Source organism: Bos indicus x Bos taurus, chromosome 12, assembly GCF_003369695.1.
Source record: "Bos indicus x Bos taurus breed Angus x Brahman F1 hybrid chromosome 12, Bos_hybrid_MaternalHap_v2.0, whole genome shotgun sequence".
Taxonomy (NCBI): domain Eukaryota; kingdom Metazoa; phylum Chordata; class Mammalia; order Artiodactyla; family Bovidae; genus Bos; species Bos indicus x Bos taurus.
The window spans coordinates 20,182,057-20,207,312 of record NC_040087.1 but is presented as its reverse complement, the minus strand read 5'-3'; the positions used below and the strand labels follow the sequence as shown (position 1 = coordinate 20,207,312).

The following is a 25,256-nucleotide window of genomic DNA, read 5'->3' as shown; positions in this document are numbered from 1 at the left end:
CAGGGTTGATTTCCTTTAGGATTGATTGGTTTGATCTCCTTGTTGTCCAAGGGACCCTCAAGACTTTTCTCCAGCACAATTTGAAAGCATAAATTCTGTAGTACTCAGTCTTCATGATCTAACTCTCACATCCATACATACATGACCACTGGGAAAACTATAGCTTTGACTAGGTGGACCTTTGTTGGCAAAGTGATGTCTCTGCTTTTTAATAGGCTGTCTAGGTTTGTCATAGCTTTTCTTCCAAGGAGCAAGCGTCTTTTAATTTCTTGGCTGCAGTCACCACACACAGTGATTTTGGAGCACAAGAAAATAAAGTCTGTCACTGTTTCCACTTTTCCCTCTTCTGTTTGGCATGAAGTAATGGGATCTTAGTTTTTTGAATGTTGAGTTTTAAGCCAGCTTTTTCACTCTCCTTTTTCACCCTCAAGAGGCTCTTTAGTTCCTCTTCACCATGGGCAGGCTCCTCTGTTCTTGGGATTTCCCAGGCAAGAATACTGGAATTGGTTGCCATTTCTTCCTCCAGGAGGTCTTCCTTGACCCAGGTATGGAACCCACGCTCTCCTGTGTCTCCTGCATTGGCACACGGGTTCCTTTCCACCTGGGTAGCCCTATTGAAAGATATTCCTAGATATTCCTTTACTAAAGGAACAATGTATGATCATCAATAGATGATGAAAAATTATTTGACAAAATTCAATACCTGTTCATGATTCTGTTCTCAGTGAACAGAAAAGAACTTCTTCAGCATGATAAAGGAAATCTACAAAAAAATCACACACATAGATCAATAGTAGCAATGAGCACACCTCTTGCCTGGATCTTGGTTTCTAAACACCATTCTTTTCTAAAAGGAACTCTGACTCCTTAGGAAAAAGGCTGATTCCAGGGCTTGGATAGGGAAAATACACAAAGAGCCTGGGATACCCTCTTACAAAAGAAATAATGAAGTATTTAAAAATGATGGAAACACAGCAAAAAGATACAGGGGCCAGCTTGAAGGGACTCTCACTGACCCTTCTGGGACAATATGAGGAACAGAATATTGTAATTTAACTCACTGGATAAAATAACCTACAAGTCCATATTAACTCATAAATGAATAAATAAATGGAGTGCCAACTAAATGTAAAAGGAATAAATACAGAAGAAATGATGGAGTTGGAAAAACTGTTAGTAGGTTTATTTTAAAACATGTAGGTGAGTGTTGGGTGAGGAATAGAATACTTCTAAGTCCCAGAGTATTTGCCCACAAATTACTTATTAACTGCAAAGAGAAAAATAACATTATGGTGAATGAACCTGGTGGACACCACCTTAACTAAGTGATTAAAGTTAACATCTCTAGTATTGGGTCATGTGACTCTTGACTTAACATGGTGCATTAAGAAAGACACAGCATTACTTCTGTGGGTGCTCGAAAGGTAATCTAATCAAGAGGATACACAAAGTAAGCTGAAAAGCCCTGGAATAAAATGTAACTCTCAACTTGTAGGTTGTGTGGGTTTTTCTTCAACTGACATTACTAATCAGGAAAATATAAGTTAAAGTCACACTAACATGCCTTTTTTCCCCCCACTAACTTGCAAAGATACTGTTCAAAGCTAATAAGATAAGAACTCATACCATCATTTGTTAGAGTGCAAGATCCTATAAGCTTTCTGTGAAATATATTCCCACAACTATATATTTGAAAAACTTAGTTATGAATCAGTAAGCCCACATCTAAAAAAAAAAAGGGCCATGATTATTAAATAATGAAACACTCAAATAATTAAAAATTACTGTCACTAAAAAGCATATTTATGAAGAATAGTGGTCTAGGAAAATGCTCATCAAATGACATCAAGAAAAAAGGTTATAAAATTACCACTATAATTCATTTAAAAATTATTATATAAGAAAATGCATCATATTATCTTCAGGTAATAAATAGGACATTATATTTTCTATTTTGTAGTTTTATCTATTTTCTACAAAGAACATATATTCATAAAACAGAAAAATATATTAAACAAAAGATTTACCAAAAATTAAACTTTTAAAAATGAGTAGTTAATCTGATAGTTGTGTTATCTGATTTCTGTCTGTATAATGAAAACCGTGTTGCCATAGCTACCATGTGCAAAGTGGGATAAAATAACAAGCACACACTCAAACATTGTCACATGTCAGTTTATTGAGGAATTTGTGATGCTCAAGGTTAATTCTACTCACTTGATTACTTTTCATGGTGTCAAATAAAACTCCAAAGGCTATAAGCCATGATGTTTCACAATTACTTTCCCATATTTTGTTCAGGAAACACAAAATTCAAATACAAAGAAATGTTCAAGTGAATCTGAAAATTGCCCTCATCCTACCTTTTTTCAAAAGGTGGTAATTAAGGGTTTGGAAGTACAGTAGCAAGGAGGAAGGACAAAAGTGGGACATGAAGAAGGCAGATATTTTTGCTCAATTTCACTTTCAAAGGTTCAAATCTTTCCTATTTTTTTTTAACATGTTTTGTACCAAAAAAGGAATCAATACTTTTCATTCCACTCTTGTCAACTTTAGCCAAAGCCTTCTGAGCTGCGGTCATTTTGCTATTTTTCTGTTAATGAAAATAAGAAGAGAAAAATCATTACAAATGTAACACTTATAAATCACACATGCAAATCAGACAAGACCATGCATGTCTCAAGGTTCGTTCAGGGAGGTAAGCATGCTGCTAAAAACATGCCTCATAAGGAGTGATTCTTTGTAAAAGTTCTGATTTCTGCTCAGAATTCATACCTGAGACAAAGTATGTCAACAGGCAGGAGATAAAACTGCTGCCTTCTAAGGAGTGGAATGTTACAACTGATGGTTTACTTGTGGGGAGAAAATTCTGGAGGGTGCATTAAGTGCAATAACACAAACAATCGAACTGACACAGGCAGCAATTGTCAGAGGGAGGAATTATAGCCTTGTATTACCACGTGATGAATAATTCACAGCCTGCTACCATCTGACTTCATTCAGAGGCTCTCTGGGACACCAAGGGCAGAGCGGTTACATTCACAAGATAACCTGTGCTGCTCCCAGGACCAGCAGGATAGCACTCCCTTTTCCTCCAACCACGAAAAGCACCTTCCGAAAAGCTGACTCCAAATAACTCTGCCTTTTAAAACTCTATCTCTTCCTGGTCAATGTTTTTGTTTGGTTTTGTTTTGCCGTGCATGTCCTATAACAAAGCACTGGCAGAGGGAAACAGCAGCTGATTGTATGTACTTTAGTGTTCAACAGAAGTGTAAGTGATGGGAATCGGCAAAGAAGAAATCATCTGTCTCCCGGCGAGCTGTGAGACAAAGTCACTGCCAAAGTATCTTTTAAGGACACAGTCAGTATATGATCCCTGGAAACTTGCTTCTTACATTCTGTCACTTATAATTTACTAGGCTTATGTTTTGGCTGGATGGGGAAGAGGGACAGTCTCTCTGAGACAAGTTATCCTCTGTCCCCTGCACTTAACTCACATCCTGGTTCAACCTCTTAGCTCACTGGTGCTGCACCCAAGGCGACACGCTGGGAAGCAGCACTGAGAAGGGTGGGGCGGAAATATTCCTCATGGAGAAATTCAAAAACATCCCTGCTCACGAAAGCACTGACACAAACAGCTATTTAGTCAAATCTCAAGTTGGATTATTCCCTGATATGCCATGCCTAGATAAATACGTGTAAAGAATACAAATTTTAGAAACCATGAAACCTAAGGGAGAGTAAGTGTTGCTAAAATCTAAGTGGAATTAATTTATCTTGGGGCAGGCAAGGTCTAAGCCTAAAAATAATGAGAAAATCATAAAAAAAACTTTGAAATTTAATCCTCAGAAAAGCTTAAAAAACAGTTCAAAAGTTGAATGAAAAGGCTAAAAAAATTGGAAAATGATTTGTACTTTATATGTCATGAAAAGTGTTAATAGCCTTAATTTAGATTGAGCTCTTACAAATCAACAAGAAAAACATTACTATCCTAATGTAAAATCAGGCAAGAGACATGAACTGAAAACTAACAAAACTGCAGATAGGCAATAAGCATTTGGAAAAACAACCTTTCTACCCAAAGAAATGTAACCTAATTAGACAGGCGAAATTTTAAAGAATAAAACCAATAATCAATGCTGTCAAGACTGTGAGATGAACACTCATCAGCAGTAATGGCTGGGAGGATAAATTTCTGCTACCTTTTTGGAAAGCTTCTTAGCTATGTATGTGTCTCAGTAATCATGGAAAGAGCTCATGTTTTCTAAGCCTTTACTCTTAGTTTTAAATTGTGTCTAATGAAATAGAGATGCAGACTGTAAGTAAGAATGTTTTATCACTTCATTTAGACAAAAAGAAGCAGAATAACATGTGTCCAAAAATAGGGGAATTAAATAGATTATATTCTACATGGTGAAATAAAGTAACAGTGACTGAATATCATGAAATCATTTATAATTTTTCAAAGAAATCTTAATGACATCAATATTTTTACAATACAGAGCTAAATGAAAAGGGCACAACTCCAATACATATGTATGCCAATTCTGAAAGCTACATATGTATTTATAATGAATGATGTGAAGGATAAAGCTTAGTAAGGAATGTTATGAAAATATTTGCTGGGGTGATTGCTGAGTTATGTGTTAATAATTGTTATTGTCATAATTTCTGGAAGCTACTAGGCAGTTGAGTTGACAAAACATTACCTTTGAAGCCTGTTTCTCTGCCCCACCCTACCACTCTGGATATACTATATTACGAAGCTTAGGCACACTCTTGCTAATAACTCTGCCTTTCTTTGTCTGTAAAAAGGTCTTCCTTGCTTGATACTTTCATTGTCACTCACAATTTTGAAATAGTTCTAAAGTCACTGAAACTCAAGTTAATAATTCTTCACAGTTAAAATGATAAAATCACAGTCAAGCATGCAGTCGTTCCTGGAGTCCCCACGCAGCAGCATCAGCCACGGGATTCAGGAGTATGCTACTAACACCCGGACACGTACCTTTACAGTCTTGAAATCTTTGGAGTTAAACTTAGTGTAATCTTCTTTTGCCATTACGGGCTCATCTGATAACTTTGCTTTCTGCAATGTTAGAGCAGTGAACTGTCAAATGTCACCTTGACACTTACATCAATCCATTAAAAAAAAATATGAACAGTTTGGAACCCTGTGGCAGCCAAATGGAGCTGCAGACTCTGCAGAGCGCTTATTCTTTACAAGTCCCTTCACTTTTTACCACTTTTCTAGGAACGTTCTAAGCCAGACGTCCCTTCCAAGAAGCAGCTTTGGTGGTGACAGGGTGTGAGCACGCAAGCCCATGACCCAGTCCTGAGGTTGTCTAGCAGTATGATCACATACTACAAGGACGGGGGGCATCTAGATGAACGTGGACTTCCAGGACAGTGTAAGGGGGCGCATGCAGACACATAAATCAAAGAAGAGAATTTCCTTTATGGTGGCCAGGGGTCCAGCCAGAACCCCCTTTATTCACCTGCAGGACCAGTGTGATGTCCATCTAGGAGTATGGGAACAGTATTCTTATTATTTCCATCTTTGTGTCCTTTCCGTTTATCTCATTTTATCCACATAAGAACAACCTTGCAAAGCAAGCAGGCAGCAGAGGGAAGCACAGTGGTTACGTGAACAGGCTTAAGGTCGCCTAGCAGAGGACTTGAGGTGAGATCTCACCTTTTGTTACAGGTGCTCTTTGCATGGGACCCAACGCAATTAAGTCAGCCGTTCCCTCCTGCTTTCACCTTTCACATGAGCATTTTGCAATCAACAAATGTGAGAATCTGGTCAAGAGCTAGACTGTGGCCTCTGTGTTTACAGTATAGCAGGAGTTGTGACATGCTTATTTCGTAGAAGGCACAAGGCAGGCAGGTGAGTCTTGATGTTTAACGTGGGGAACTGATCACAACTGGGACTCTACAGATTTTCAAGCTCCTTGTGGAGACGCTGATATGATCCAACATGGACCCACACTAGGAAATGCAGGCTTGTTCCCGGCTTCACTCTTCTCACCAAGCTTTCACTAAACAAAGAACTGTAAAGTCAGAGCTAAAGCCGCCACAGCACATGTGTAACACAAGTGGGCAGAATGACACATCTTGAAAGTTTTCACCAGCATACCGTTGAGTATGTTTATATTAACTGTAACATCTACTTAAATTTTTGTTATGTAAAAGACTGAATCACTGCAGATTTAGGCGAATGCTTCAGAAGAAACAGAAAAGTGGTTCAGAAAGACAGGAACAACGCATCTGATTGAATGGGTACCGCTCTGGAAAGAGAAGGGCAGACAGCAGACAACACAGGAATTAACGCTAAGCTTGGTCTTATCATTCCTGCAAGTGATTTGCAGAGAAAACTCAGCCACATCCCCACATTCAGCTCTGTGAGCTGACACTGGCCAAGTTAAAAGACAGAAGGGGGTGAGGTTTGGAAGCTGGCCTCAAAAGAAGCAAACTTAAGAGTTATAAAATAATGTGAAACATATTAAGGCAAAAGAGATGCAAAGATACCTAATGGCCACTGGAATGTTATTTTCTGCAAATGATCAACTATATTTCTGTAAGAATCAAGCAAGTCCTGGACACAGATGGGAAAGTTAATAGACATTATCCTACTGTTGTTTAAACTACAGTACATTATCCAGTGCAGTTTGCGATGTACACGCTAGAGCCCCAGGAAGACACAATAGAGCAGGAAACCTTAGAAAGCAACTAAAATAATCCTGAAGATGAAGCTGAGATGTAGGAGAAATCTGGGCTGAGCAAGATTTACCTTACTGCCCACAGGCTATCTGTCTGTTTTTACAAATGAAGATTTACTGGAATACAGCTGTACTGATTCATTTATGTATTGTCTGTGGCCGTCTTTGTGTGGCCAGAGGGTAGGTTCTTGTTTTGTTGCAGAAAGAATTTGGGAGATGAGACTCGGAGGCCAAGTAAGCAAAGATGTATTGAACGACAGTGCACTCTCAGGAAGGAGTGTGGCCAGGCTCAAGGGACATGGTGACATCCTTCTGGCAAGCTGGTTATATGGGGTGTGAAGGACTGGGTGGAATATTTATCTGGGAGGAAGGAGTTCGGGGGGTAATTTCTGGGTTACTGTCCCAGCCCCACCTTCCCAAGAGAACGGGGAGTTTCTGTCCTTGTGTGGTCTTGCTCGGATCTGTCATGGCACCAGTGCATGGTGGGCACTGCTCTGTGCAATGCTAATTCTGTTGTAACGTGGGCATAGTGAGCAAAAGGTTACATTCGGATCAGAGGTTCCTGCATTTCTTTCTTTGCCTCTGGGACCTTGTTCTCATAAGATGTATGGCTTCTTGTTAGCTCAGAGGTTCCCACTTTTCTGTTTGCTCCAGGGCTCCTGTCATTGCGAGATGTATTATGGTCACCTGACCCATGCCTCCTTCTCTGCTCATGTCTGGCTAATGGTCTGCTCTAACATTTCCCTTCTCAAGGAATCTGAGCCCTTCAGATACTTTTAAGAGTCAGAGGGTCCATGATCTGTCTTCTGGAGCTGCCTCAAGCTAAGCAGGGGCATTGTGCCTGCCTGCGGGGCCCAGATCACCTTGCCCTCTGTCAGAGATGAGGTCTCGGGGTCCTTGACAGTGGCAGAGACAGACAGTGGGAGTAGACAGAGGCTGCGGCCCTCTCCCGCGGATGTTGGTGTTCCCTATTGTCATGAAGGATGAGTTGAAATCCCTGGTGTATCTTCATCTGTAGCTGACACTGTTTTAACCCAAAGAAACGAACTTAACAAGCAGGTTAAAAAGGGATGGGACCCAAAATCAGCAAACGCATTATTGTGATCAGAGGTCCAAGCAGGGGCAGTAACTAGGTTGTATTTGATAACACCCCTCTGACTGCAGGCCAGAAGTGGGTGGCACCGAGGTCACCCTTCCTGAAAGTGTATAGCCTTGGGGCCTTTTCATACGTGCTTTGGGCACCTTCCTCCACCTGGCCGGGGTGAGTGTGGTGCAGCACAGTTTACTGATTACTGCACAGACCCTTCCTGTTCAGCTGGGAGACAGTCCAGGCCTATCTGTTCTCCATCACTATATTTGCTATGGAATTAAGGGGTCCCCCGTGATCCTGGCCAGAGTAGACAGAATATCTGACAGGTTACAAAGTGCTGCCTCAAGGCAGGTAACCCGGCCCCCACCCGCCCATGAAATCGCCTGTTGAGTTTGTCCCCAGTTAATCAGTTACTTAGTGAGCTCACCAGTTCTGGTGTCCACCAAAATATCTGAAGGAACAAAGGGCCTACCTGCGGCCAGTCATTCCAAAGGGGCTGAGCCTTAGCCCTATTTTGGGTGCTGCCCTGATTCTCAGGAGGGCTGTGGGTAAAAGCTTTGTCCATGGTTCCGATGTCTCTTGACAAAGTTTAGCCAGGGTTCTTTTTAAAGTCTGATTTGCCTTTTCCACTTTCCCTGACGACTGAGGCCTCCAGGCAGTGCAGAGGTGGGGGCAAGTGCCCAGGGCTGGAGAGACTAGTTGGGTGACCCGAGCCACAAAAAAGGGACTGTGGCCACTCTGTATGGACCGTGGAAGTCTCAACTGAGGAATTATTTCCTTAAGCAATGCCTTTATTACCTCCTGGGCTCCCTCGGTCTTAACTGGAAAGGCTTCTAGCCATCTGGTAGAAATTAGGGACACCAATGGCTGACTGGAGGCCCCCCTCACAGAATGTGAGGCAGCCAGAGGCCACTGGGTCCAACTGCTTGGAGAAATATGCCATCAGCCATGGGACTGGTCCCACCTTTGGGGCAAGAATTCCCAGGGCTAATCCTGTTTTTCTGGGGAAAACAGTAAAGAGCTTGTTTAGATCTGGAATCTCTAGGGCTGGGGCACTAGTCAGAGCCATTAAAAACTTTTTTTTTTTTTTTTTTTTGTGGTACAAGTCACATAATACAGAACATACTATTCTAACCATATTTAATCTCTGTACAGCTCAGTGGCACTAAGTACATTCACATTCTCTCCATTATCCAACTCCTAAATTCATCTCTCTAAATGAAAACTCGGTGTCCATTGACAGATGAATGGATAAAGATGTGATACACATATAAATGGAATATTGGCTTGGGACTTACTGGCATTCCAGTGGTTAAGACTCTGAGCTTCCACTGCAGATGAAGTGAAAGTTGCTCAGTCATGTTCGAATCTTTGTGACCCCATGGATTATATGGTCCATGGAATTCTCCAGACCAGAATACTGGACTGGGTATCTCCAGGGGATCTTCCCAACCTAGGGATCGAACTGAGGTCTGAGGTCTCCTGCATTGCAGGCAGATTCTTTACCAGCTGAGCCCCCAGGGAAGCCCAAGAATACTGGAGTGGGTAGCCTATCCCTTCTCCAGCAGATCTTCCTGACCCAGGAATCAAACCGGGGTCTCCAGCATTGCATGGTGTGAGACAAAACCCAGGGACCCAAATCCTTCAAAATCCAGCCACTTCTAAGAAGATTCTGAGCTGTCTCTTTGAATGTGGTGGTTGTAGGTGGAGGACTGCTGTTAAAGATGTACTCTCCTGTGCTTAGAACATGTCCCAGGAAGGTGACTCTCTGGGAGGAAATTTGGGCCTTCCATGGGGATATCCTCTGGAGCCAGGAAACTGAGGATCTGTGCAGTGGTTTAGTCTGAGGCTTCCTTCAAGGGACTGCAAATAACGAGGCCATCTATGTATTGTAATAATGCCCCCATCTCTAATTTAAATGCCTGCAGTTACTTCGCTAGGGCACTGCCAAGCAGGTGTCAGCTGTCCCAGAATCCCTGGGGAAGGACAGTTCAGGTATATTGTCGGGTCACATTGGTGTCTGGATTGGTCCATTCAAAGGGAGAGAGGTACTGGGAATCAGACTGAACAGGTATAGAGAAGGAGGCATCTTTAAGATCAAGGACTATAAACCAGGCCGTGTCCTCCGGGATCTGAGAAAAGCTGGAGTATAGACTGGGATGATTAGATGGAGAGGAATCACAACTTCACTGATGAGTTGAAGACCTTACAGCATTCTATATGCCCCATTTCCTTTGAGGACAGGCGGGGCTGGGTTATTACAAGGAGACGGGCACAATACCAAATGCTCACATTTGATGAATTTTGAGATCAGGGTTTGAGGCCCTGTTGAGCCTCTGGTTTTATGGGGAACCGACACTTAGAAGGCAAGAAGATACTAGCTTCCTTAACGGTGATTTTTAATGAAGTGGCAAATTTTGCCGATCCTGGGATTCTTTGATCCGAGATCTGTGGATCTGTAAGTTTTCCAATTTCCGGAGAAAATATGGGCTAGACTGTCTGAGTCTTGTATGACACATAGGTTCAGCCAAAAATAGGCCTTAATTTTCATTTTCAGGAAGAGCAAAAGTTGCCCCCAAGGCTGAGAGAAAGTCTCTTCCCAATAATGGGCTAGGGCGCTCGGGCATGACAAGAGGCTTGAGAGTTATGATGGTCTTTCCCCAGGTATAAGTTAGAGGGGTGGTCAAACGTTTTTGTTTTGGCCTTCCTTATACCCCAACAACAGAGCAGGTTTCGGGGACAAGACGCCCAGCATGAGAAATGAGGACGGAGTAAGCGGCTTCTGTGTCCACTGGAAACTGGACGAGAGTACCTGCCCCGCCAGTGGTCCGCCACGTCCGTCCCATGTGACGGTCGCTGTATTCTGAGGGGCCCTGGCAAGTCCTGGATCTCATCAGTCAACCACGGCCGTGACTGGCTTGGGGGAGTTCCTCGCTTCCTTCAGAGCTAAGGGCTTCCTCTCGTTCCATGGCCCATCTTCCTACAGAGTGAGCCTCGGGTTGAGGCCAGGACCTATTTCCTGGGCATTCTCTGCTCCAGTGTTTGGGGTTCCCACTGCTAAAACAGGCTCCTTTACCTGGCGGGGGTCTTCTGGGAGCACCTCTGTGGTGATCAGGAAGAGGGTTACATCCCACCATGACGGCTGCTGACGTCTGGCCTGCCAGTGGGCCCTTCTTAAGTCATGCTGCTTCTTCCTTTCTTCCTCAGCCTGGACTCTATTGTTAAAGACACTGAAGGCCGCCTCAACAAAAAGGCTGAGAGGGGTTGGGGACCCCAGGGTGAGCTTTTGAAGTTTCTAACAGATGTCGGGGACCAACTGGTAAATGAAGTAAGTTGCAAGCACAACACGTCCCTCAAAAGTGTCTGGTCCACGTTCATATACTTTCTGAGGCATCTACCAACCGGGCGGGAAACAGGGTTCATTCTGACCTTGGGTGACCTCTTCAACCCTATCACAGCTGACAGGTTTAACTGTGCACCATCTTGTCCCTTCAATGAAGCAAAGGGTTGTGCGTGCTCTTCTAGGGACACCGGGCTGGCCTGGTTCATAGTCCCACTTGGGATCAATCAGTGGCACTGCCGTGATGCCCACGGGGCAGTAAGTGGGTTAGATGATACATAATTCATCATCAAATGCTTGAGGCTGTGCCCAGATAGGGGTCTTTTCCTCAGGGGCGCGGCAGTGGGAAATGACAACATTCAGGGTCCTTCCAAGTAAGGTCCAAGGAAAGATCAGCTCCCAGAATCCTTCAGTGAACCGGCCAGGGGCCCCTGAGAAGCAGCCTAAGTGAAGGCAGCGCTGGCTGAGGCCAGACAAAGCAAAGGGGTACGGACTCCGGTATTTCCCTGAGGTCTGCCTACTGCTTCTCAGGGGGTGGGGGGTGAGGGGGCACGGGCACTCTGCTGCACTTCTTGCACGGGAGAGTAAAGAGGATTACACGGTGCTGGAGGGGTGAAGATGGTGAAAGAGCATCAGGACTTAGGTGCTTCTGTCCAAGACTTACTTTCCTCCAGAGATGCTACCAGAGAGGGTTTTTGTAGAATCTGAACCAGTCCCAACTGACAAGCTTCCCCAACACAGGACGTGCATAGCTCTGGATTCTCTCTTAGGGTCATAAGGGACTGAACATAAGGAAACTCTATCCAATTTCTCTGCCTTTCATAAAACCTATTCATAGGATGCTATTATAGTTGAAGCTCCATTTTCTAGCCAGGCTTCCTTGTCCTCAAGTTTACACTGGGGCCCGGCTGTATTACAAAAGACGATGAGCTTTTCCTGTTTTAAAAACTTCTCCCCGGGACTGAGAATGCACCCCAGGGGTGAATCCTTGGGGATGGAGAGGAGACTTCCCGTGAACCTTCAGGGACAGGGCTCCTGTAACAGAGAGGAGCACTACCATTTGGGGGCCCTGCAGGGGCCCCTCTGTCGGGACTGGCTACAGGCGCCTAGTCCTGCCAACCTTGGCCAACGTGGAGGTCGCGGTCGCGTGGCAACCCTGCTGGCCTCAGAGTCCCATGACTTGTGTCCTACCGCGTCTTCACACCTCACAACTGCTCTCATAATGGTGGGCCTCTCTCCAAGCTTCACGGGCACCCCTCTCGGACAAACCACTTAAGGAGTTTCTCAACTCCTCTGAAGTGCGCCAGGCATGCACTTCCTCCAGGTATTGGTCCCTTTGTGGCTGAAACATAAGCCACTTCCCTCCTCAGAACAACCAACCCCAACCCCTCTGCCTCTCCCTGGGATCGGCTGTGACCTTTCCTTGCATGGGCTTCCCTGGTGGCTCAGCTGGTAAAGAATCTGCCTGCAATGCGGGAGACCTGGGTTTGATCCCTGGGTTGGGAAGATCCCCTGGGGAAGGAAAAGGCTACCCACTCCAGTATTCCGGCCTGGAGAATTCCCTGGACTATATAGTCCATGGGGTTGCAAAGAGCCAGACACGACTGAGCGACTTTCACTTTCCTTGTATAGATACTGCCTTGCTTGTGGCACACTTGGCCAACCCAGCAATCAGAGGAATGCAGGTGTAACCACCCATACGGGCCACATACTGGAAGGCACTGGGGCTGCTACTAGTTTGGTGTGTCCCCATGGCGGGGGAGGGGGCTTTGCCTCCCTTGAGGCAATGCTCTGTAACCTGTCAGATATTCTATCGACTCTGACCAGGATTACAGGGGATCCCTTTATTTCCTAGCAGATGTAGTGATGCAGAACAGAGAGCCCTGGACTATCTCCCAGCTGAGCAGGGAGGGTCTGTGCAGTAATCAGTAAACTGTGCTGCACCGACATCGACACCCCTGGCCAGGCGGAAGAAGGCGCCCAAAGCACACACGAACAGGCCCCAAGGCTACACACTTTCAGGATGGGTGACCCCAGTGCCACCCGCTTCTGGCCTGCAGTCAGAGGGGTGTTATCAAACATAACCTGGTTCCTGCCCCTGCTTGGACCTCTGACTGCAATCCTACTTTTACTGACTTTTGGCCCTGTCCCTTTTAACCTGCTTGTTAAGTTCGTTTCTTCAGGTTACAACAGAGTCACCTACAGATGATGATACACCTGGAATTTCAACCCATGGCACCCCACTCCAGTGCTCTTGCCTAGAAAATCCCATGGATGGAGGAACCTGGTAGGCTACAGTCCATGGGGTTGCAAAGAGTCGGACATGACTGAGTGACTTCACTTTCTTTTCATGACAACGGGGACCACCAACATCCGTGGGACAGGGCCGCAGCCTCTGTCTACTCCCCACTCTCTGTCTCTGCCACTGTCAAGGACCCCGAGACCTCATCTCTGACAGAGGGCAAGGTGATCTGGGCCCCACAGGCAGGCACAATGCCCCTGCTCAGCTTGAGGCAGCTTCAGAAGACAGATCATGGACCCTCTGACCCTTAAAAGATTTGAAGGGTGCAGACTCCTTTAGGGGAACGTCAGAGCAGGCCATTAGCCAGACATGAGCAAAGGAGGGGGCATGGGTCGGGTGACCACATATATCTTACAATGACAGAGGTCCAAGGGGCAAACAGAAAAGTGGGAACCTCTGGGCTGACAGGCGATCATAAGTCTTGTGATGACAAGGGACCTGGCAGCAAACAAAGGAATATGGGAACCTCTGGTCCGAATGTCACCTTTTGCTCACTATGCCCACGTTACAACAGAATTAGCATTGCACAGAGCAGTGCCCACCGCGCACCGGGGCCACGACAGATCCGAGCAAGACCACGCAAGGACAGAAACTCCCCCTCATCTCTGGAAGGTGGGGCTGGGACGAAAACCAGGAAATCACCCCCTCAACCCCGCCCCCCTGAATGAATACTCCACCTAATCCTTCACATCCCCTATAACCAGCTTGTCAAAAGGAAAACTGCTGCTTTCAATTGCTGCTGCTCTGAGCCTGCCCAGGCTCCCTCCTGACAGTGTACTGTCACTCAATAAACCCTTTGCTCACTTCGCCTCCGAATCTCATCTGTGAATTCTTTGTGCAACAACAGAAAAAAAGAACCTACCCTCCAGCAACCATATCAAAGGCTAAATCCTTCAAGGGCAGTTTTAGATCTCTGTGTTACTAAGGAAGACAGATATTTGAGAGAAAGAAATATGCCTCGTTTTTGGAAGGAGAAAAATAAGAAAGAAACAAATATGCCTGTTACCTTAGTTAGAGCAAGACAGCTATATTTATGTCCCCTGGTGCTGCTGTGGGTCTGCCCCAGATCTAAAGATAACTTTAGATCTTACACCAACTGCTTCCTTCAGTGAGGAAAAGATGAACCTCCTTGGACACAATTTGCTAAAAAAGGTCCCCAACTAACAATGATGCACTTTAAATTTTATGCCCTTTCCTAAAAGTCAAAGTATTGAATGTTTTTAGAACCATCACCACCTTCAAACAGTATACAAATGGAAAAAAAAAAAAAAAAATCCTGAGAATGTTGGCCACCTAGAAGGCAGGGAAGAAGGAAAGTTCTTTAGCATCCATGTTTCATTCATTCACAAGGTACTCATTATTCTGCTGCTGGAGCATGATGGCCTCACGGACAAGCTGGTGCACGTGTTTATTTCCCTGTGTCTGAGCAGCACTTACTAGTCTGCAGCCAGGCCCGGGCTTAGGGATGCTACTCTTTGCTCTCGGGTGTGGTCTGTGAATGGCTTCTCTACTCCCTGTATCTCAGAGTCCACAGTGCAGAGGAGCTGCGGGTGGCGATTTGAGAACATCTAGCAGAGGAAAGGTTTTTCACTGATTCACAAAGATTACACACAAACTGCATTGATCATTTTGAGTATAGACAGTAAAGTGTGGTCATCCTTGCTCAAAGAACTCTGTGTTGCAAAAATCATGTTCTATGCACCTCTGTGCCTACGACAATTAAATTTGGCAAAGTGAGTTTATTTTAGGGGCTCCAAAATCACTGCAGATGGTGACTGCAGCCATGAAATTAAAAGACGCTTAGTCCTTGGAAGGAAAGTTATGACCAACCTAGATAGCATATTGAAAAGCAGAGATATTACTTTGCCAACAAAGGTCCGTCTAGTCAAGGCTAGACGGTTTTTCCAGTGGTCATGTATGGACGTGAGAGCTGGACTGTGAAGAAAGCTGAGCGCCGAAGAATTGATGCTTTTGAACTGTGGTGTTGGAGGAGACTCTTGAGAGTCCCTTGGACTGCAAGGAGATCCAACCAGTCCATTCTGAAGGAGATCAGCCCTGGGATTTCTTTGGAAGGAATGATGCTAAAGCTGAAACTCCAGTACTTTGGCCACCTCATGCGAAGAGTTGACTCACTGGAAAAGACTCTGATGCTGGGAGGGATTGGGGGCAGGAGGAGAAGGGGACGACAGGGGATGAGATGGCTGCATGGCATCACTGACTTGATGGATGTGAGTCTGAGTGAACTCCGGGAGTTGGTGATGGACAGGGAGGCCTGGCGTGCTGCAATTCATGGGGTCGCAAAGAGTCCAACACGACTGAGTGACTGAACTGAATGATTAATAAAGTTAATTATAGGATCTAGCTCATGCAAGAATACTTAATTTTAATTATGATTCTCTAATATGTCAATGCAGATATTGAGCTAGAATCAACTCTTCCTTGATTTTCATAGCACCTTATTTATGATTCACCTAAAATCCATGAAAATAAAAATACTGATGGAGAGCAGTATAATCTTGATTCCACATAAGGTGGATTAAGATGCTTTAACATATACTAGAGTAAACTAAATGTATGTGGCAAAAGTATACTATTTTTCCACGTGCTCCAAAGATATCTTAGTCACAGTTTCTTACCTTTGAGGGAGGGTTTCGGACTGAAGCTGGAGGTTCTGGAAGCCTGAGGAGTGAAAAATAAAAATCAGAGTCATGGTTTTTCATAGACAAGCAAACAGAATGACCGGGCCAACTTAAGACTTAATAAGTCCTGATTTCATCTAATAGTCTCACCTCCACATATCTTACTGTTTGATCACCTCATTATAAAGAGTGAAATTTTTCTAAGTGAAAAAATGTGCATTTAGCTACTTAATTCTCTGTACTGGAATTCTGAGTTAAAAAACAAAATTCAAAGTCACTGGTTGCAATGGAATTGCTTTCCTTTAGTCTCTATAAATATGTATTTTGGTATGTATTTTTTCACCATAAATGGTGAATCTAGCATATACTTAAAAGTGAAAATTATTCTGTTGACAAGAAGTCACAGGAACTTTACTTTTCTATTAAAGAAAAGTTTAACTGACACATCCTTCTCTCAAGTCTTTAACTGAAACTTTAAAATTTCAGCAGAAAAGAATCTAAAAAAATAACAGAATACAAAGATATAAAGTCTCTAACAAGATAAGCAGGTACAAAGAGACTCAGGAAAATAATAAACAGAAGGGTATCTTTATCAATTCAGAGCAAGCTTTCAACATACTATATTATACTACAGAAACCAGTTTCTACTAATTGTTCTTTAAGTAGGACCAAAAATACAATTTGCTAAAAATGCAACCATAGCTATTAAAAACTCATTTTATTTCCACGTATCAGAGGAGAAAATTATTCTAAGAATCAGGAAAAGCTATTAGATCATCACATATATGAAATTTTAACAGTGGTTGCTAAAATATAGGAAAAAACATATCTTTTTCAGCCTAAAGTAGAGTTTCAAGTGCTGGGCATAATAAAAATACATAGTGAACAGCTAATGATTATAATAATAAAATAATAAAAATGGTACACAACCTTTAAATGTAACTTTCAAAAATATTTTACTCTGCTATCTACTCTTTCCGTCCCATGAATCAAATTAGTTAAGTCTGGCTTAACTAATTTTAACACAATTTATGCTCTAACATTATAACAACTCCTAATTCTAATTGTAACACTCAGGGGTTCTTGGAACCAGTATCCATTAAATTAATTTGTTCCAATCAAAAAACTGTCCATTAAAAATCACCTCCAAACCATAGAGTCTGTGACGCAACTCAAGAATAACCTCTTATCAGAAAAAGTGATACGACAAGCCATACTTGCTTGTGCACTCTGTCGTGTCTGATTCTTTGAGACTCCATGGACTGTAGCCCGCCAGGCTCCTCTGTCCATGGGATTTTCCAGGCAAGAATACTGGACTAGGCTGCTATTTCCTCCTCCAGGGGATCTTCCCAGGGATCGAACCCACGTCTCCTGTGGCTCCTGCATTGGCAGGCACATTCTTTACCACTTGAGTCATCTGGGAAACCTTATATAAGCCATAATGAAACCCTGTTTCTAGGAAACCAAGCACAATTATGCTTAATTACGACTAAAGATGGACCATACTTACTTTAAATATTTAGATAAGTCATCACTTAATTGTTTAGGGATGTAATCAGATATCAGACCATGGGCATAACGAACATAATCCTCTGAAAGAAACAGAATGGAGAAAAAAATTTAGTAATAATTATGGTTGCTTCACAGTCAAACTGACTGGAGTTCAAATTCTGGCATTATCTAGCTTTGGAGAGGCACTTAAGCTTTTTGTGTGTGTGTGTGGGGATGCTCATATCCACCTGTCAGAGTGGTGGGGGGATATGATGTATGAGATATATACGATGACATTGAAGATATGATGAGATAATAAAGTATAATACGATATATGCCCACTAAATAACAGATAAAAATTCAGGGTTCTTCTCTTAGTTGAGGCCCTTGAATACAAATAAAGTTCAAACATCAGATGTAACAAGATGAAATAGTCATCTTTTCTAGGTTGGTTTCAATATAAAATAAACCTAATTACTGAATAATAATGAGTATGCTCATTTAAGAGAAATAATATACAATGTGTCTCTATTAAGCACTTGCTGAATGTTACATATTACCCCAAACTAATGGGATGAAGTTGCTCAGTCGTGTCCATCTCTTTGTAACTACATGGACTGTAGCCTACCAGGCTCCTCCGTCCGTGGGATTTTCCAGGCAAGGGTACTGGAGTGGGTTGCCATTGCCTTCTCCAGGGTATCTTCCTGACCCAGGGATTGAAGCCAGGTTTCCCACATTGCAGGAAGACTTCACCGTCTGAGCCACCAGAGAATCCTAAACTAATAAAACGCCTTAAAAATGTAAAAAACAAAACTCAACAGAGTGTATAATCATGACGTCTACAGCATCTGGATTTTCAGTACTAAAATGAAGCTCTGGTATCAATTAGATACAGTTACAAAAGAGAAAATCTGTTTTAAAGCCCTCTTCCTCAATTTAGTCTTTTTTTTGTAGACTACTAGGGGATAATCACACTCAATAGATGGGATAATCACAAGGGGATATAAACTACCAAAAGCACTATCTCAGGCTTGCTGCTGGGATATTCATTTCCATCTTTTTTCCCTTTTCTACATTTGACATCAGGATAACAACCTGCCTCAGTATTATCAACAGTTAGAAAGGGACTGCTGCCTGGATGCCCTGATCTCAAAGTCTTTAGGAAGAGACTTTCACTGCCAGCACTGAGAACTGAAAGTTATCACTGGACCCTTCTTTTTTAAAAAATTAATTAATTTTTTTTTATTGAAGGATAATTGTTTTACAGACTTTTGCTGTTTTCTGTCAAACCTCAACATGAACCAGCCATAAGTACACATATGTCCCCTCCCTGTTGAACCTCCCTCCCATATCCCGCCCTATCCCACCCCTCTAGATTGATACAGAGCCCCTGTTTGAATTTTCCGAGTCATACAGCAAATAAGAAGGCCAACATATCTGTTTGCTTCCTCTGGCACATATCAAGCTAAAGGTCTAAAAAGGCGAGAATGTAAAGAGTATAAAGCTTACTTTATGGCTGGAACACTAAATGGCAATATAGCGAAGCCCAGACTCTTAGATGTAGATATTCGTTTGGTAAAAACACCAGACTCAGAGTAGACAACCTGGTCTGCTAGCTAGGATGGGTGACCCTGAGTAAGTGATCTACTTCTCGGAGACCACAGTTTTTCATTTTTAAGATGAGAACATCTGTCTAAACAACCACTAACATCTCTTCTCCTGCTTTACTGAAAATCTTTGGTTTTATGTATCCATCCATCACCCATGATCTATCCATCTATCCGGCCAGCCAGCCATTTGACTCAGTCTCTCTCTCCTTCTGTTAAGCCTATCAGAGACACTGACAGCTAGTTAATTCAGACGCCAAGGGCAGTCCACCACTCCCAAAATGGCGGGAGCCAGCCATCATGTGTGTGTGTAAGGTACTGTGAGGTGGATCTCTGCACATCAAAGACTGCCTGAATCACAGCCAATCACCAACAGGCTGCTTGGTATTTGTTTTGTAAATGACGAAACTCAGATGTTTTGGAATCATATATTTAGAACAGGGGAACACTGAATTAGAGTTTAAAGTCAGGAGAATTACTGTCCTACCATTTCAGAAAGTAAATTGTATCAGATAGCTTTTGTTATTCAACTATACATATAAAGGTAAGAGGACACTACAATGAGAAAGGCAAAAGAATGTATCTTAAAGAATTAATTGTCCAGTGAATAAATTTCATCTAAAATCACAATATTGAGACCTACAGTAGGACTTATGCTTCTGGAGAGAAAGATGCAAACAGATAAGCTCTGGAAATCCTTGCCCCCAAGAACAGTACAACAAAAAGGTTATGAGTGTGGGCTTAAGTGCCGGGCGAGCTCCATCAGTAGTTCAGCTCTGCCGTTTACTAGCTGTGTGACTCTGTACACGGCCTCCAAAGTCGCTGTAAAATGAAACTTGGAGGGGGGCTCAGATGAGCTAGTATGTGCACGCTGGCAACTTAGTAAAAGGCGTGGCACACTACACACCCTCAATAAAGGATAACAAGGGTCGTTATTACTATTAGTGCAAGATATAGATTTTGTGAATGAATGACTTAAGTATCAATTAGTGATAGAATTGATCTACAGCACAAGTACTACTTGGTTTTGAAATAAAATGCACACCTGCCATGAGATCCAAGAGAACACATTGGCAAGAATGTGAAGTTTCTGAGACATTAAGGTTTTTAAATCCTAAGATGGGCATTTACACATTGGCGACTTACTCCAGACAAAACAAACAAAACAAAACAAAAAATGATTCGCTTACCGTCCTTGTCACTGGAGACCTGGCCCCCAGAGAAAAATGCAGTAGACTGTACCCGGGCACTGACATTTACCTTATTGGTTTTTAATGCTGCCATAGTCTGATTAACCTATGAAATAACCAAAGGGAAATATCAGGATATTTTCAACTAACTTTAGACACCCTGACTTTTCAGACTTTCTAAACCCATGATTCCAATCCATTTAAGGTCCAGGAAGAAGTAGTACGGATCTAGATGTATCTTCAGAAGATAAGAGATGGCTTCATATTTGGAGACGGGTGAGGGGTAGTGACTACGCTGCAGGATGAGCTCAGTATGTGGGCTTCCTAAGGCCTACACCGTGCGAGAGCACGGACTCTGGAGGCAGGCGGCTTGGGTCTGCTGTGACCACGGACTGCTTACTGAACCTCTCTGTGCCTCCACCTGTGAAAGGGAAAGAAAGATAGCGCCGATCTCACAGGACTGCTGTGAGGACTAAATGAGTTAATGGATGTTAGGCCCTTAGGACAGAACACGGCACAAAACTTGTGTTTTATGATTTTCTAAGGAGAATAAATAATATAAATTTCTCACTTTCTAGGAATTTAAGAAAGGAAACACAATAAATATAAACTTCACCTCATTATTTCATATCATTATCATTTGCTAAGAGCAAAAACTAAATGCCCAGTTTCTGCTCAGCACTTCTCATTCTTCATCTACACAGAATCCCACAAATGCAAAGACTACTGATGATGCAAATGAAGAGTGAAACACACGCACTTTTTAAACCTTTTCCATACTTCGCCCAAACGAGCCTGATTAATACTGCAAGGCTCATTTCCATGTTCCCAGGCTCCCAATGTGCCCATTAACATGATGTGACAATCATGTTTTTCATATAGAAGACAGAAGAGAATCTTAGGAATCACTGCTAGAACTGATATCCACAAAACTTGCAAAAACTTTGTCATCCACAGATCTGGTCTGGTGAGATTCCTTATCACTGTGAAAGTAAGCGATGGCTTTTTGTTTCTTCACTATATGCACAGTAAGAAATACTCAGCAACCGAATACCCCAAAACATATATAAATATGTTATAGTCATACTTAACACTTGCCCTTATCTTGTGCTTTTTTTAAAACAATATAAGAATATATATTTGATTATACGGAATAATCTCAGTTTTTTCTTTTGCAAATTCTTTTCCATTATGGTTCATCACAGGATATTGAATAGTTTCCTGCACTATACAGCGGGACCTTATTGTTTATCCATTCTATATACCACTTTGCATCTGGTAATCCCAATTCTCAATCCAACTTTCCTTTTAATTCATCCTCATCTATCCTAGCCCATTCTATTCCATTCCATTCCAAGAGAAATACTGGTTGTGATCCACTAAATTGATTGGGAGAACACTGCAAGAGATCTTATATTGAGTTTAATTCTTAGGATCACCAAGACACAGGGCTTGCCTGCGAGAAGACCCATCTTCAGCATCTAGACGCTAAACCCGAACCCCGTCTGCCTGGCCCCTGCAGGTCGTGTGTGAGCAACGTCAACTTCTGAGATGCCTGCAGGACCCACAGAGAGTACACGTGGCCCTGCTGTTACCTGGCTTGGAAGACTCAAGTCTACACCAGCAACTAGCAAGGACTTCTTCATTCAGTGGTGAGGGTCACAGGGAAATGGGAACAAGCACGTCAAGCTAAGTCCAGAGCCGCCTGAGTTAGGAAAAGTGCAAAGTCAAAGATTCTTCTTGCACTTGGCAGATTTTTGTACAGCTTCTCTCTTGTAGGTGGACTTTCAAGATGGTTTTTGGGGTCAGGCTTACTACCTTCTCTCTTAACATTTTTAAAAAGGAACATTAAACTCTTTCTGCCACAAGGCACTGAGAGGTACTGTACCTTTTTTTCTAGCCATTTTAATGTCTTCTCTTTGCTGTACTTGTAATATTTCTTCTTGTCTACTTCTGGATTAAAAGAAAAAAAAAAAGACAGTGCAGTAGGTTAAGCAAAAAATAAACTCATAAAGCTATTTCATATACAAGATAACAGTTTAAAAATTTCAAGGAATTCTCTGGTGGTCCAGTGGTGAGGACTCCGTGCTTTCATTGTGAGGGCCCTGGTTCAATCCCCAGTTGGGGAAGTTAAGATTCCACAAGTTGCAAGGTGCAGCCAAAAAATAAATAACATTTTATATACTTGAAAACTCAATTAATAACCCTGAGAGCATTCTTGAGACACTGGGAAAAAAAAATTCCTAAACAGAACTGGGACATCTTAGGTTTCACCAAATATTAAATGAGTGAGAATTTAAGAAAATTATCAAATTATACAAATAGTTCTCATCACAAGGAGAAATTTTTTTCTCTTCATTGTATCTATATGAGATGGTGGATGTTAACTAAATCTACTGTGATAGTCATTTCAAAATACAAGTAAATCGAACTATCATTCTGTACAATATAAACCTACACAGTGACATATGTCAATTATTTCTCAATAAAACTGAAAACAACTGTACCAACAAATCTGGAGGAAAGGTAATTTTTTAACTGAATATAATTGATGTACAATATAGTACTGGTTTCAGGTAGAGTGATTTGATATTTACACATACTCTGAAATGGTCACCACAGTAAATCTAGTTATTGTCTGAAAAGGTCATTTTTAAAACTCAGCAAATTAACACACCAAGCCATCTTCATTTTTCTGAATAATTTTAAGATCACCCCAATGTTCTCAAATGAAAGACTTCTTTTCTAAAATAAAAATGGAAATCCCAAGAGAGAAAATTGAAGCTAAATGCAGGTGCCTAAGAAGTTCATTGCATACATTCAGGAAAAGAACTGTGTTAACTACTTAGAACTGTGCTGGTGGGACTGGTGGAGAAAGAAGAAGAGATTTATCTTTTAATGTATTACCAATATAGCCATAGCTATTTCAGGGGAATTTAGATTTATGATAGGCTCAATTTGGCCCTTTATGGGGATAAAAGTTTCATCTCCTATAAATTATACTTCCTCTTCTCACAATCCAGCTAGCTTTATGTAATCTAACGGCTTAATGTCACGTATAGCATATATATGGTATATGACATTAAGCTGTTATTTCCTTGGTAACACCTCATTCACGGGGTTTCTTGCTTTCTGTGCAATCAGCAGGGGCAGCTCTTCCCTCCCGCCTCCACGCAGGAGTTAGCTGCAAGAGCACTGGGATTCCTAAGGCCAGATGCAAGCTCGCCTTTCTCTTTCCTCCGTAATCATGGTGGGAAATGGAAACTGCTTACTCAGGGGTGGTTTTCTGCAGACGGTTAAACTGCTGGAGTTTCAGTAAGACGGTTTGTACGGGGAGGGGCTGGCCTGAGCCAGCTCTCACTGTGTCCTCCCCATCTCAGCCTGCGGGCACTAACTAGAAGGCAGAGAGTCGGGGCTGGCCCTTTGCACCCGTGTCCGCAGGATGTGTCACCGGAATAACGAAACGGCCTGCTGGGGAACCAAGGCATGTGAGACTAGACTCAGCCTCCCTGGAGCTGATGCACTATTTCTTTGTACAAAAGGAGGGCCGCTTCTAAGAGCACACAGCCACCACTCAGAACATGTGTGCTGCTGAGTCTCAGACCTTCCGACTGTTGCCTGAGGCAATCTCCCTAGAGGCTCCCATCCGCGAATCCCACCTTGACTCTGCCGCTCGCTTGTCTCTGCCTCCAAATTTCGTGAAAGGATGATCTACAACCTGCCACAGTTTTCCTTCCTCTTGCTCACGGTCTGAGCCCCTTGCAGGCCCCTTCGCTCTGGAAATGCTGGTTCAGAAGAGGAGACCAGGCTCTGAGCTGTACTGCTGGGGCTCCTACACCCCCAGTGCGTGACGTCACCTTGGGAAGTCACCTATCAAATGAGGGCATGGCACAACATCTGGCACACAGCAAGTACTTCATATTATTTAAGAAAAAATGAAATAACTCATTAGTGATAATAACATCACATCTTCAGGCCTGTGCCAAGTTCTTCACACATGTTTTCTCACTGAATGCTCAGAATGAATCTCAGGTGGAGACTACTATTTGTCTCCACCTTAAAAAACTAGGTTTGAGTGAAGTTAAAATAAATTGTCCAAAGTCACTGAGCTGGTAAACAGGAGCACTGGATTCCTTCTCAACCTGGATGGTGTCTGAGAAGCCATGGATTTGGTGGTGTTCATTGCGACCTTATGGACTACAGACTGCCAGGCTCCTCTGTCCATGGGATTCTCCAGGCAACAACACTGGAGTGGGTTGCCATGCCCTCCTCCAGGGGATCTTTCCAACCCAGGGATCAAACCCATGTCTCTTACACCTCTTGCATTGGCAGGTGGGTTCTTTGCCACTAGAGTCACCTGGAAAGCCCGGATATCATTTTATTAGTGTGTTAAGAAGTCTTTATACATTTGGAATACACACACACACACACACACACACACATATACACACACACACACTATCAGATATTTGTCATGTAAATATTTTCTTTCAACTGTAGTTTGTCTTTTTTTTCTTAATGGTATCTTTCAGAAAACAGGAGATATTAATTTTAATGAAGTGTAATCTATCATTTTTTTTAATGGTTAGTGGCTTTTGTGTTCTATGAAATCTTTGCCTATCCTCAGGGTCACAAAGGTTTTCTTCTATGGCTTTTTCTAAAAATTTAGTAGTTTTCATTTTTTGCATTTAAGTTATTAATCCATTTCAAGTTAATTTTTCTGTATGATTCTGAGGTAAGAGTCAATGTTGTTTTTCACACGGATATCCAATTTTTCCAGGTCATATGTTGAAAAGATTATCTTTTCTCTCGTTGAGTTGTCTTGACACCACTGAAAAAAACAATTGGCTACATAAATGTCGGTCCACTTCTGTT

The 25,256-nt window shown here is 42.7% G+C and overlaps 1 protein-coding gene across 7 annotated transcripts in view; it reads right to left on the bottom strand.

The window, feature by feature from the left end:
• Positions 1-2,157: 2,157 nt before the first annotated feature.
• The window catches only part of RNASEH2B (ribonuclease H2 subunit B), a 62,843-nt gene continuing 39,744 nt past the window's right edge, over positions 2,158-25,256 (bottom strand). For all 7 annotated transcript variants that reach the window (XM_027557302.1, XM_027557303.1, XM_027557308.1 and 4 more), the window contains 6 exons: positions 22,270-22,334; positions 20,382-20,487; positions 17,604-17,685; positions 16,091-16,133; positions 5,009-5,089; positions 2,158-2,593 (listed from right to left, as the gene is read on the bottom strand). In XM_027557302.1, coding sequence (XP_027413103.1) covers positions 2,486-2,593; positions 5,009-5,089; positions 16,091-16,133; positions 17,604-17,685; positions 20,382-20,487; positions 22,270-22,334 — 485 coding nt within the window. In that variant the 3' untranslated portion in view covers positions 2,158-2,485. The remainder of the gene's footprint in view (positions 2,594-5,008; positions 5,090-16,090; positions 16,134-17,603; positions 17,686-20,381; positions 20,488-22,269; positions 22,335-25,256) is intronic.